This window comes from Pantherophis guttatus, chromosome 1 (genome assembly GCF_059756535.1).
Source record: "Pantherophis guttatus breed Tessera chromosome 1, ASM5975653v1, whole genome shotgun sequence".
Lineage (NCBI taxonomy): Eukaryota > Metazoa > Chordata > Lepidosauria > Squamata > Colubridae > Pantherophis > Pantherophis guttatus.
The window spans coordinates 198,966,701-198,980,686 of NC_142063.1; the positions used below are offsets into that span (position 1 = coordinate 198,966,701).

Below are 13,986 nucleotides of genomic sequence, written 5' to 3' on the forward strand. Positions count from 1 at the left end.
TGGAGATATGACTGAAAACCTAGATATACAAAAAGGAGTGAGACAAGGCTGCCCCTTATCCCCACTATTGTTCATAATCTCTTTGGAAATATTATTAAACGAAGTCAGGAAAGACCCCGAAATAAAAGGTTTGAGAATACGGAAAGAGGAGTACAAATTGCAAGCTTTTGCTGATGACGTGGTGTTTATAATGGAGCAACCGGAAACAACAGGAGCCAAACTTTTAGCGAGGATAGAGGAATATGGAAGAGTTGCAGGGCTTAAAATTAACAAACAAAAAACTAAAGTATTAACAAAGAACTTGACAAAGGTACAAGAGATACAACTAGAAGACAAATTAGGAATACAAATTGTAAAGAGAATAAAGTATTTAGGAATCTGGCTTACTGCCAAAGCAATAACAATCAGAGAAGACAATTACAATAAATTAATGAAACAAATTAGAAAAGACCTGGAAACGTGGAACAAATTACAACTGTCATTCCTAGGGAAAATTGCATCCATAAAAATGAACATACTCCCTAGATTACTCTACCTTTTCCAAGTAGCCCCAATCTGGCCAGGAAAGAATTTCTTTAAGGACCTCACTAAAATAACAACAAAATTTATTTGGAATGGGAAAAGGGCCAGAATTAAAATAAAATGTATGCAAGATACCCGAGAAAAAGGAGGCCTGGGCCTACCGGACTGGGAGCTATACTATAAAGCAGCATCGCTAAACTGGATAAGGGACTGGATAGATCTTAAGAATAAAAGAATGTTATCACTAGAAGGCTTTGATCTACAACGCGGATGGCATGCCTTTCTCTGGGAGGGAAAGGATAAGCACCATGGGTATTTTCAGCAACACATCATTAGAGAAGCATTGTACAAATCATGGCAAGAGGTTAGGAAACACTACACCAAGATCCCACGATGGCTATCGACAATGGAAGCACAAATATACCCCAATGCCATGGATATAGCGAAAATGAGGACTTATAAAGAACTACTGAACAGTGAAGGAGAATTACAAACAAGACAAGAATTACAACATCAGGGTATAGACATTGATTGGTGGCCATACATGCAAATAGAATCAAGATACAAAACGGATCGGGCACAATTCGGATTTCAAAATGAACCAAATGAATTGGATAAAATATTACAAAGTCCAGATGAGAAAATGATTACCAAAATTTATAAGTACCTACTACAATACAAATTGGAAGAGGAGGTTGTCAAAGAAAGCATGATAACATGGGCCCAAAACATAGGATATACTATTGAATTAGATAAGTGGGAGAATTTGTGGAAGATAAACTATAAGATGACACTGTCCATACCTTACAAAGAAAACCTTTATAAAATGTTTTACCGATGGCACCTCCCACCGGCGCGTCTAGCCAAGATGTTCCCAAATACATCTTCGATGTGTTGGAAATGTAAATCACAGAAAGGGACATACTACCATCTCTGGTGGCTATGCCGAAGGGCAAAACAATACTGGCAACAAATTAAAACAATGATTGAAGAAATTACGAAACAAAAACTTGAAATGAGACCGGAAACCTTTTTATTGGGAATCATCACAGCAAATTATACCAAAGAAATAAAATATCTAATCATTCATATCCTCACAGCAGCACGTATACTCTTTGCCCAACATTGGAAATCTGAACAGTTACCTACAGAAGACAAAATAATAGCTAAAATTACAGAATGTGCAGAATTAGATAAGCTTACAAAAGAAATACAAGAGAAGGATGATACTGATTATTATTTAGTATGGCAAAAATGGTACGGCTGGCTGGAGGCAAAAATAGGAACACAAAGATAGTTTATGACTAATCAATAGAAATGTATAGAAGTAAATAAGGAATCAATTATATATACATATATATATATAACCGTGTAAATAGATGATTATAGACATCAATATAAATACAAAAATGGAAAATACTCCACCGTTATAGTAACTTCTAAGAGTCAGTCATTGGACTGAATTGATGTTTGTTAGTTTTGTATGTTATTTTATGTATTTATGTTGGTTTTGTTTACTATTAATAAAAATTGAAAAAAAAAAAAATAAACTACAGGGAGTGACCTATGACCCCATTTTCAATGAATTGGACAGAAGTTAGACGTGGAACATCTAACGCTAGAGATTAAGTTTAAAAACTGGACATGTTAAATTTTGAAAAATCTTTGGAAGCTGCCTAAAGCCTTGGTGGCGCAGCAGACTAAAGTGCTGTTAAATAGCACCAGCTGCCTGCAATTACTGCAAGTTCAAATCTCACCAGGCTCAAGGTTGACTCAGCCTTCCATCCTTTCGAGGTAGGTAAAATGAGGACTCGGATTGTGGGGGCAATAAGCTGACTTTGTATAAAAAAGAACGCCGCTTAGAGGGGGCCGAAAGCCCTACTAAGCAGGTATATACAAAAGTATGAAGGCTATTGCTTAACACATTGTAAGCCGCCCTGAGTCTCCGGAGAAGGGCAGCATATAAAACAAACAAACAAACAAACAAACAAACAAACAAACAAACAAACAAATAAATAAAAGCAAAAGCAAACAAGTTTTTTTGTTTCCAAACTCTGATAAGAGTTTTCTTTAGCAAGAAGTGGGATGGATTTCCAACAATTGAACAATTTAGAACCAATATCTCCCCAAGTACATCAAGTTGGAAACTTTCTGCTTTTCTTTCTATAATCTCTCTGTGAAGCAGCAAGCAGATGGGTCTTTTGAGTGATAACAGAAGTTTGCAATTGCCTCAGCCACCTGAATCGTCAGCAGTCTGGGAACTGGAACTAGATTAACATCTAAAAAGTCCACGCAATAATAAATTCTCACAGCCAAGCATTTGTTATCTTGCTCTGGTAATAAACATAACTATATTTTTAGAAGTCCCTGTAATGTCATCATTAGAAAAGTTTTAAATACAGTCAAGTGAGGAAATATAAATGCCAGTTGGGTTGCTGTACCCACTATCTTTCAATGACTTAATTACATTAAATGCAAACTTAAATTAAATGCTTCAAGCCGCTAACTACAGCTACTTCACTAAACATAATAGACGTATTCTGAAATAAACCATTTTGCAGGTTCAAAATCCAAGGATTTCCATACTACAATAATCTTACAATGCCAATACCAGTTGTAAGGAAAAAGTAAGCTGTCGTCAACAAGGACGTAGGAGTATGGAATGCACCATACTCATAGGAATGCTCCCAAGTATTTGCCTTCTTAACATAATTGGGAACGGATGCCCTCAAGTTTTCCTACTGATTTACTTAACTATTAGTAAAATTATATAATGGTAGAAAGTATTAATACTCAAGATCAACAGCATGCTTCTTTCAAGGATCAAGCTAGAGCAGAAGTGTCAAACTCAAGGCCCGTGGGCTGAATCCGGGCTGCAGGATGCTGAAATTTGCCCCATGGGGCCACCCTGGAACCAGCAAAGGACCAGCCCACAATGCCTCTGCCAGGGAAAACGCAACTCGGGAAGGCCGCATGTGACCCTCCCAGGCTCCGTCTTCACTGGCAGAGGGCTGCAGGAAGCTGTTGCGGCCGAAAACGAGGCTTGGGAGCCCATTTTCACTGGCAGAGTGCTCGGGCCATCACAGGCACCCCCAACATGAGTGACGTCAAGCCCACGCCTATCCTGGCCACACCCAATCCGACCCCCCGAGGTCAAACACAACCCTGATGTGGCCCTCGATAAAATCGAGTTTGACACCCTTGGGCTAGAGTATGTCTGAACAGCATAAATATAAACTTTAATATTTAACTATGAGATGTTAACGGAAGAGTTAAGATAACAGTATCTGCTATCTCATTAAAAGCTGCAAAAGGAGACATGAAGGATTGCATACAGCCTTTAGTAAAGTAATACAAATTGACCACCCATTGTGCAATTACTCCCAAGACAATAAAAATCAAGTGTTCTCTGAAAGATTTACACAGCTGACATGGGAAAACTGCACAAGGAGAACAGAGACTTTATTCAAATAGCTAAACTTAATGGCTGTCTTTTCATGGGATATTTTTGCTTGCAAAAACATTATCTGAAAATGACAAAACATTCGGCTGCAAGCAAAGATGCTTTTCACATGCAGAAAGGCATGTTCATTTCATGAGCCTCTGCAGCTAAAGCAGGGGAGGGCTGTCAAATTTTAAAAATTACTCTTTTGTACAGGTGTCATAATGTTGCACAAACTTAGGTGAATGGTGGAGCTTGTATTATGATGTGACAATATGCTTTTATCACTCTGAAAAAACATCTATAGCAGGGGTGTCAAACTCAAGGCCCGGGGGCCAGATCTGGCCTGCGGGGTGCTTAGATCTGGCCTGCAGGGCCGCCCTGGAAACAGCAAAAGACCGGTCCTCAGTGTCAAGCCTGGAATCCATCTTTTGCATTGGGCCTTCAGGCCTGCTACATTTCCTACTGTGGGAAACTGGGAGGGGGGGATTGTATAGAGTAGGGGTCCTCAAACTTTTTAAACAGGGGGCCAATTCACAGTCCCTCAGAAAGTTGGGGGGCCGGACCAGCTGGGTGGGCATGGCTCGGTCATGTGACTAAGTGGGTGTGGCCAATTTAACAGTCCATTAAACAATGCATATAAATTAAACTTTAATTTGTTTTGCTCCTGGGAGTGTTTTATTTGCTTTTGTTTGCATGTTGCTCTTTTGGTTGACTTTTCTTTTTACTACATCATTTTTTCAGTTGTTTAGGAGTCTAGTGGTCCACTTCAGAAAACTCAGTTTTGCAGCAATTCTTCTCACCTCCACACAATCAAGTCTGTGTGTGTGTGTCTCCTGTCTCTCCCTCTCTTTCTGTCTCTCTCCCTCTGTCTCTTTCTTTATGTATCTTCTGGAGGCAGGGGAAGTGAAAAATAGGCAGTTTTCGCCCATTTTTTTTGCCTCCTGGGGCGCCTGTGCGCCCCATTTTTCACCTCCCCCACCTCCAGCAGTATTCTGCAGGCAAAAATTGTTGGCTTTACCTTTCAGTTCCAGCCTGCAGGGCTTGTGAAGGTAAGCCCTGCGCTCAGCTGAAGGGTGGGTGGGACGATATGGGCAGGGCAGCCTTGTGGTCCTGTGTGGGCCGGTTTAATGGCTTCAGTGGGCCGCATGTGGCCCATGGGACGTAGTTTGAGGACCCATGGTATAGAGCATGGGTGATATATATTTATAATAACATTCTTTTCTCAGAGAGTCAAGGACATCTTGCCCTGCACCTGGAGGGTTGGAACTGGGAGGCTTGTCCAGTGGGGACGGTGCTTTGAATGGGCCATATGATAGACTTGTGGGTGCTGGGCAGGGACTTGGACTTTTTGTTGGGTGGGGAAAACCTGGAAGCTTTTGAGATTCGGGTTTTCCCATATGTGCCAATATGACATCTCTAATAAAATGAAACTTTGAGGAACTTCAAGCTTCAGATTCTTCTTTCATTTGGGGGTGTTACTTGGAACCCTGACATTAATCTGAATCTGACATGTGGTGCCTCTGCCAGCAAAAATGGGCTGGTGAACTCAGTTTTTGGCTGCGATGGCCTCCTGCAACCCTCTGCCAGCAAAAATGGAGCTCAGGAGGCCCTACTGACCTCCGTTTTCACTGGCAGAGGGTTGCAGGAAGCCGTCACAGCCAAAAATGGAGCTCACCAGCCTGTTTTCACTGGCAGAGCGCTCGGGCCACCACAGGCACCCCCGACACGAGTGATGTCAAGTTGGCCACTTCTACCCCAGCCACGCCCACTCCGGCCCCCTGAGGTCAGACACAACCCTGATGCGGCCCTCAATGAAATTGAGTTTGACACCCCTGCTCTATAGTCTGTAGATGTCTCTACATCAATACAGGAAGTCCTTGGGTTAATTGGACCAGAATTGGTGATGCAATTCTGATGCAAAACATCAACGACTGCATCGCTTAGCAATGGCAATCCTTGCACTCCTTGTTACTGTTATTAGGCAAGGATTGTGGATTGTTAAGTGAGGACCTTCTCGCAATTTCCTGCCGGCTTCCAAAAAGCAAAGTCAGTGGAGAAGTCAGCAGGAAGTTGCATGTCCCAGGCATCTCACAAGTAGGGGTCTGGGCAGATACAAGGCTGCTGCCTAATGAGCAAGGGCATGCAAGGGGACATGGAGGGCCAGTGCAGAGCAAGTACTTCATGCCGCCAGGTGCATGAAGGTAAGCAGGTGACAGCTGCCAGTAGGGGAGAGTTACATGCTCCTCAGGGGAAAAAGTCACAAGACTGTGAACAAATTACCGGAACAACCTGTGACCTTCCCTGCTAACTTCCCCATTGACTTTGCTTGTGGGAATCGGCAGAGGTCAGAAATGGTGATCACATGATATGCAATGCTACAGCCATCCTAAACAGGAGCTGGTTGCCAAATGCCTGGATGGTGATTGTGTGACTATGGAGGTCCTAGGACAGACAGAACTCTGAGGACTGGTCATAAGTACTACTCATTCAGCACCTTCATAATTTCAAATAGTCACTTCATGAGTGGTCATTAACTGAGGACTACCTGTATATATCAGGCTTCTTTTGTATTTTCAGCAAGAACAATTCAAGAAAGGAGTGCAGTTGAAACTTGAGGGGTTTTACTTTTATTCCTAAACACCAGAAAGAAGCAAAATTATATAAACTATGATAGAACCAATCAGTTATAATATGTGATTTTTTTTCAGAACCACAAGGCTTCTACCACTTGTTCTAGCACATAAAAAATAAGATTCTTATCCATTGAAAATTGAGAATCAGTTGAAATCATTTCTCCCATTCATTGCTCCCAGAAATGAAGTTTTTGTATAAGAGTTTTAATGGCTATCATCTCTCTACTCATGGTTATTAGGATCCAGCCTGTTACTGCATTTTACCAATAGCTAATTGAACCGACAGTACAATAAATTTTATTCTTTGGCTGGTCACAAATATAGTTTCTTTTTATGATGATAAGTTTCAGTCACAAGCCTCTCCCTGAATTTATATATCCTCTATCTTTAGATAGTCACATAATTAGTGGGCTGAAACAACAGTCATTTTTTATGCTAGCCTGACACCAAAGGGAAATATATTAGAATCATTTAGCAGTGCATTTCAATGTAAGAAACAAACAATGCAACAAGATTTGCTCCCATAAAATCCAACTGGAGTTATTTATACATTGGTTCTGCCTACATCAATCATCAACTTACCTTGATAACCAATTTGTCCAAAGTCATGGTTGCCTCTTTAATTGTTGATGAAACCTGTAAGATAAATAAAAGAGATATCACTTTAGGAAATCTATAATGATTAGAGACTCTGAACCCTACATACCATAATGTCAAACTTGAGAAGAATCTTATGTTCACGAATGCTTATAATTTGGTTTTTTTTTTTACTTTGTAGCTTACTACAAAGTAGTACATGTAGGCACAGAATACATGTAATATGTTTAACCAAATTGCTTGGGGTTTTAAATTATTTCCCCAGATGCAATTCATTTTTTTTTTGCAATTATTGGGATAGAGTATGGAAAATAGCACATTTCTAACATTTATGGTCAAAGTCCCAGCCATATATTTACTTATCAGGATAATGGGAGAAACATTACTGTAGTATTTCCTAACCATGACACTTTTGATATTCAAAACTGTCAGCAATAACAATTTCATCCAAAGATGGAAAACCTAAGTGTTACTTAAGTCTTCCTATAAGAAATATATATTAAGTCAAAGGTTTTTTTTTTCTACTGAGAACGCATTTTTTTTAAAAAAATTGATTTATATGCCGCCCTTCTCCGGAGACTCAGGGTGGCTTACAATGCGTTAAGCAATAGCCTTCATACTTTTGTATATTTATACAAAGTCATCTTATTGCCCCCACAAACTGGGTCCTCAATTTACCTACCTTAGAAAGGATGGAAGGCTGAGTCAACCTTGAGCTTGGTGAGATTCGAACTTACAGTAATTGCAGACAGCTGGTGTTAATCACAATGTTTTTAGTCTGCTGAGCCACCAGTCCCTATTTTATTTATTTTTGCTACATTTATTTATGCTACATTTGTCATAACCTTCCTAGCTGGATTCCATTTGCCTCACCATCATAAATGTAAACTGCTCTGATAAAGAAAGGATTAAAAAGAAAAAAAAATACTACCTATAACTGAAGAACACTTCTGATCAAAGCTTCTGTTTAAAAGTGAACATTGTAAATAATATTACAGTTTACAAAATTTCAGGATTGATTTACTCTTGTTAGATTATTTATGATTTAAATCTACTATTCCGTCTATTTGATAATATGATTATCAAGTGGAAGTTGAAGCTGAGAAGCTCAAATTATAGGACAGGACAAAGGCAGGGAGCTTCAGACCGACATCAATCTCTGTTTGGGTGCTCTCTTATTCAGAGTAAGATCTCTGCCTCATGAGAACATGCTTTAAACATTTCTGGACCCTCCTTCTAAATGGAAAGAGGAGGGACCCGCAGGGGACATGAGTGTGAGGTCTTGTAATGGCATGTGGGAACGACCTTAGGATAGTGGCCCCCCCTTTTGGGACCGTTTCCGTGGAGAGAGGTTTTTCCGCAGACTGGAGGGGCGTGGTTTTGCATACTACCTGCAGATGGGGCTTCATTTGTTTCTGCTGCTGGCATGCCACAGACCGGTGCCAATCCACGGACCGAGGATTGGGGATCCCTGTTTTAGGAGATAGGAAGGAGAGTGGCAGACTACACAACTGGCATGCAAAAGATTTCTCAACCCACAGAAGTAGGGAGGGTGTGGGAAACGTTTTTGAGAGAGCAAAAAAGAAAAAAGGGAAGAAAGATAGGCTTTCAGATTTGCCTATATTATAATGTAACCTTATAATAAAGATAGAACTAATATTCCTGGTTGTGCTTCTTGTCCGGACTACCATGTAGGGTTTACAGGTATGGCTGGCACACCTAATGCCACACTCTTCAAGTAACGGAATACCCACAAAATAAGTGTCACATAAACTGTTACAATTTTCATCTGTTCACTAAATTCACCTACCCAGGCTAAACCAAAATATTGGGGGGAGGGTCAGAAAAACACAATAGCCACTTCCTGCATATTATTGCCAAGAGAATTACACAGAATTACACATATCAAGGCAGTAAGCAGCAATCAAATTCAACTCAAGAAAGTCTAAATGCTTAATATTAGAGTGAGGCCTTTCTTCCCAAATTCTATCCTATATCATTTACTACAATTTTAAAAAAATCTTTTCTTGGAGGTCCCCATTGCCCTGAATCACACTTAAGACCAAAAGAGGAAAATGAAAACACACATAAACGCACACGCAGGCGTTTGGCATCAGAGAGACCAAAATATTTTCTACATTCCTCAGTTCCTGGGAAAAAAATTTTAAATTATTTTTGCATTCATTACGTAGCTGTCTGAGAAATGGCGAGTACTGCGTAATTAAAAGCAAATGTTTTCCTAATTTAAAATCAAACAGAAAAGGATAAAAGCTTGTTGAGATAAGCTCTGGAATAAAGAGCAAAGGAAAGAGGTAGAAGGGGACTCAACAGTAGCAAACTATTCAAGATAGAATTTAGACATAAAAAACCCCACCTTTCCATATAGAAACTAACTCTCTAAAGGAGAATATTTATAGCTCAGGGTTGAAATGAGGAGCTTTTTATGCTCTCTGAGCTTGGTTGTTTTCTTGCAAACATTTTATTATCCAAACTAGGTAACATCATCTGTGCTAGTGGCTAGTGCTACCGTTGATGTTATCTAGTTTGAGTAATGAAACATCTGCAAGAAAACTAAACAACCAAGTTCAGAGAGCACCAAGGACTCCTCAACTAACCCTCTGCACCTATGTATATATCAACACATACATTTGAATTAGAATTAGAATTCTGAAATGGAATGACCATACAAAGAACAACTATATACATGGTGTTTTACCAAAGATGTACAGTAGGTAGAATTATTCACAGATCTTGATATACTTTGAAGCAACTGCATTTAGATCTTGCTCCTTTAGGAATCTTTAAACCTATTTTAAGGCAAAGGATGCCTGCACCTGCAGTATTCCTAAAGCTATCTAAATTGCAGGCCTAATTCTGCTATGCACCTCTTACTTTGTAGGAGAGCAAATTCTGGTCAATATTCTTCAAGCTGTGAGTTACAGTATTTTCAATGGTAATGGAACCCAGGTCACAATTTGCTATGCCAAATAATTTTTTGACCAAGGACAAAGATCCCAGGGCATAGGGAGAACTATCTATAGTAAGAACAAACAGGATTCAATCTTTTGCAAGACTGTCTTATTTACATGTTTAAAATGTTATGAAGAACTAAATATACATAAGTATGTTGATAAGCATCACAAATCTGGTTATAAATTCACAAAATACATGAAAACATTCTGTAGCGTGAAAATGTGGCTTCAGATTCCTCCAAGGAAAGCACTCTAAGCCAGGATCAGTTTCCAAAAAAAACAAACAAAAAAAAAGGATTTATTGTGGTGAGCCTACCACTCCAAAGTAGAAATGCACACCAAAAAGTTCAGTAACCTTTAATGAATTCCTGCATCCTATTTCACCTGTGTACCACAACATTTTGAAATGTTTATTAGTTTTTAGTTCAATCTGTACCTTATTTGGGTTCTTAAAATTATTTCTTTATTCTAAGTCTTGTTGTATATATGTCTTTCACCCTTTGACCTAATAGCAGTTTTTGTGCAACCATATTTACCAACATGTATGCTGTTTGTCTGTGTAGAAGAATTAAAAATCTCCCCCTTCAATTCTTACCTGCCAGCAGAACAAAGATTTGAGACTTCTCAATGCAGATTCTAACAGCAGCCAGATGACACTGTAGAAGTCACTGGTTTCCTTTTTGAAAAACTGTATATATAAAGAAAAAACAGAACAAGATTGTTAATTGCCAAGCTGGAGAATTAAGATATCTGAATCCTTGAGAGTTTCTTGTCAACTAATATTCAAGAATACTGTGCCATAGAAAAGTGGAAAAATTACTTAAATCAAACTTCATGATGTCATACAACATTCCTTTCCTTTTTGCTATAGCAAAAATCTCATTACAAAGGCCTCCAATTTTAAACTGGGAGTCACAACTTTCACAAAAATGGTACTGAGGACTTGACATTCATACAATGGCTATCTTAGGGGATATAAAACTATTACAAAGCACTAATTTATAGACTTTTAACTGCTGTCCTGAAAACCAGAAGGATGATCTTTGCTTTTCCTTCTTTTCCTGAGGATACTAAATGCAGCAAGCCATCATTTTTCTTTTCTACAAAAATGTATAGGTCTCATTTGGGGTCCAGAAGCATTATTGAAACCTGATATTTTGCTCTGATATGAAGCAAAGCAACTTCTTAATTTAATGCAAAAGAATCAGATAGGACAGGGAGTCTTATGGGCACCAAAAAAGGTCTTCTCCATGCACACAGAGGCCTGTGGATGACATGTTGGAGATTCCAGCATTGGATAATTATGGATTTTATGCCACACTGTTAGTTAAGCCCTAATGCCCTAGAGACAGGAATTCCTTTGAATTGTGGACACAAAATAACATGACACAAATTTCTTCATCCTTCTGCCTTCCGCTGTTAAGAAGGACCGGGCAGAAAGCTATCACTTAAGGGCTTAATTTTCTGTACTTTGTCAAAAGAGCTAAAAGCTCCAGCAAAGTATTAATTCATTCTGCTAACCCTTGAAAAGCATCACAACGAGATGCTTCGCGAGGCTGTCATCTTGGAGGAGGCAGGATGAGCAAAGCACACCCGTCGGAGCTGAAGAAGTTTATGGACAAGAAGCTATCATTAAAACTAAATGGAGGTCGGCATGTTCAAGGGATATTAAGAGGTTTTGATCCATTCATGAATTTGGTGATAAATGAGTGTGTGGAAATGGCACCTGGTGGACAACATAACATGTGCTATTGCTGAGCACATTGTAAGCCGCCCTGAGTCTTCGGAGAAGGGCGGCATATAAATCAAATTAAAAAAAAAAAAATAACAACATAGGGATGATGATAATACGAGGAAACAGCATCATTATACTAGAAGCCCTGGAATGAGTATAAAAAAATGAAGTACTGGCTCTTACTACAGTGTGGGCAATTTTTATTATTGTTGGTTCTACAGGAGCATTCCATGTTTACATTTTTTTAAAAATAAATTGGTAAAAATTGGTAAAAAAAAGAAAAGAAAAGAAAAAAGAAAAGAAAAGAAAAGAAAAGTCAAGTCACAATGACTGATCTCAACATAGACTTCTATAGGGACTCCTCAAAATAGATGTTCCTGCTACATACAATGATGCTATGAGGACAGGACACCAGGTCAGGAGCAGATCAGCATAATTAATTTGCCTGGAAAGGATTAATGCAGTAGAGTTCTGGATTGATAAAAACTTAAACAAAATAAACAAAATAATGGAAACTTCCACATACTGAGAATTAGAAAAGGCGAGGCCACAATACACTTTTTTCTCATGGATGTTTTTTTATATATATACCTGCATTTTCTCTTCACAGAGAAGCATACAATTCACATCTCCAAGCACTCCGATCTACAGCACAGATACTGAGAGCCAGCCTATTTTCCCCACATGCAGAATCATGATCTGCATTTAGTGATAGGAAATACATTGCATCTATACTTCAGTGCACAAATATCATTTTCTATCTGACAGGTTGAGCTGAATAGATCATCATCAGGTTTTCAGGTTGAATTGCTCAGATGCATTTGAGATAATATGACTCATCAGTATGCATCTGGTGCCCTCCAGATATGTTTGCATGTTAAATGCTACCCAACGAATAGCAAATTCATTTCCAAACGGGGTTCCTTCCATAACTGAAACCAGGATCTCATGTTTGAAGGATTCCAGGACTTATGAAAATATCAAAGGCTTTTATAGATAGAAAATTAAAAACATAGCATGCTCAGCTGCCAGAAAATACCATACAATTTAAGAAGAAGAAAATTGAGAAGAAATCATATATCTTAGAAGGGTATAACTTAAAGAGGAACTTCACACTTCAGATATTATAGATCCCACTTATTATTTCTTTGTAAATCACCTCTTTTCCCCATACCTTTTTAACAGAAAACAGAGATTAACAGAGATTTAACAGAATCTATTTGTGGATTGCAAGTAGATTGGCAAATTCATCCATCTCTATAATGCATATAGCATTGCTATCATTTAATGAATAATTAAATATAACAATACTGGAGGTACTCATAAAGATGGATTTGATAGGGTTAAAGTTGCCTTCATTCCAATGATCAAACTTTCACTTTAACAAACCAAGATATAAGCAAGAAAGGAGCTTCCTGCTTCTTTCACACATGCTTCAATTACCCAAGGCCTGCAGTTTTCTCTAAACTGAAAACCAGGTTTATAATTTCTAAACCATCCAAAATATAAAGTTACTGTTACACTAGCTCCTAAATCCCACTTTGTTTGGAAACAATAAATGTTCATTCTAGTTCCTATGAAACAGATCCTTCCTGGTCTATTTCAAGGGAAAAGGATAACAAGGAAGCTGCCTATAGGAACATGACATTTTTGCATTCCTCAGTTTATTAATCTGAGATGTGATTATTGTATTTCTATTTAGCTTCTCTTTCAGCATTGGGTAGTTTGGTATTTAATTATAAGAAAATATTCCCATTTTAGTTTTCTTCATGGCACAACAGCATCCCCTAGTGTTTGACAGAAATATTCCTGCAAAGATTTTAACAAATGGAATTTCTTCTGTATAAGTAGTAATCATTCTCCAATGCCAATGGAGTCTCTTCCCCTCCTGTTTTTGAGTGCACATTGCTTTTATTCTTTCCCAATTTCTTCTCTATTTTCAGATTTCCTTAAATAATACTCTGCATGAATTTGGAGTGCAAAATCTACTTTGCACCCATTAATTCTTACAGCCACATTAATTTACAGCAAAGTGAGAAGAAATTTTCTCATACCGGAGATGTACGACTGAAGCTGAAATAA

At 38.6% G+C, this 13,986-nt stretch overlaps 2 protein-coding genes across 8 annotated transcripts in view; one reads left to right on the forward strand and one right to left on the reverse strand.

Annotated features, from left to right (window-relative positions):
- The window catches only part of SLX4IP (SLX4 interacting protein), a 101,478-nt gene that overhangs the window by 81,115 nt on the left and 6,377 nt on the right, over positions 1-13,986 (reverse strand). For 4 of the 7 annotated variants that reach the window (XR_015731271.1, XR_015731272.1, XM_087882298.1 and 1 more), the window contains exons 1-2: positions 8,589-8,951; positions 7,183-7,236 (exon numbers count right to left, since the gene is read on the reverse strand). Coding sequence is in view for 5 of the 7 variants with exons in the window: in XM_087882298.1 (XP_087738424.1) it covers positions 7,183-7,236; positions 8,589-8,888 (354 nt within the window). In the remaining 2 variants the exon portion in view is untranslated. Of the gene's footprint in view, positions 1-7,182; positions 7,237-8,588; positions 8,952-10,764; positions 10,858-13,986 lie in introns of those variants that run through there. The other 3 variants (XM_087882300.1, XM_087882297.1, XM_087882301.1) reach the window with 2 other exon arrangements.
- On the forward strand, positions 11,717-12,151 carry LOC117674382 (small nuclear ribonucleoprotein G-like). Its single transcript, XM_087882302.1, has 2 exons — positions 11,717-11,912; positions 11,999-12,151. Exons 1-2 carry the CDS (start codon positions 11,748-11,750, stop codon positions 12,056-12,058), a joined length of 225 nt encoding a protein of 74 aa, XP_087738428.1. The 5' UTR covers positions 11,717-11,747; the 3' UTR covers positions 12,059-12,151.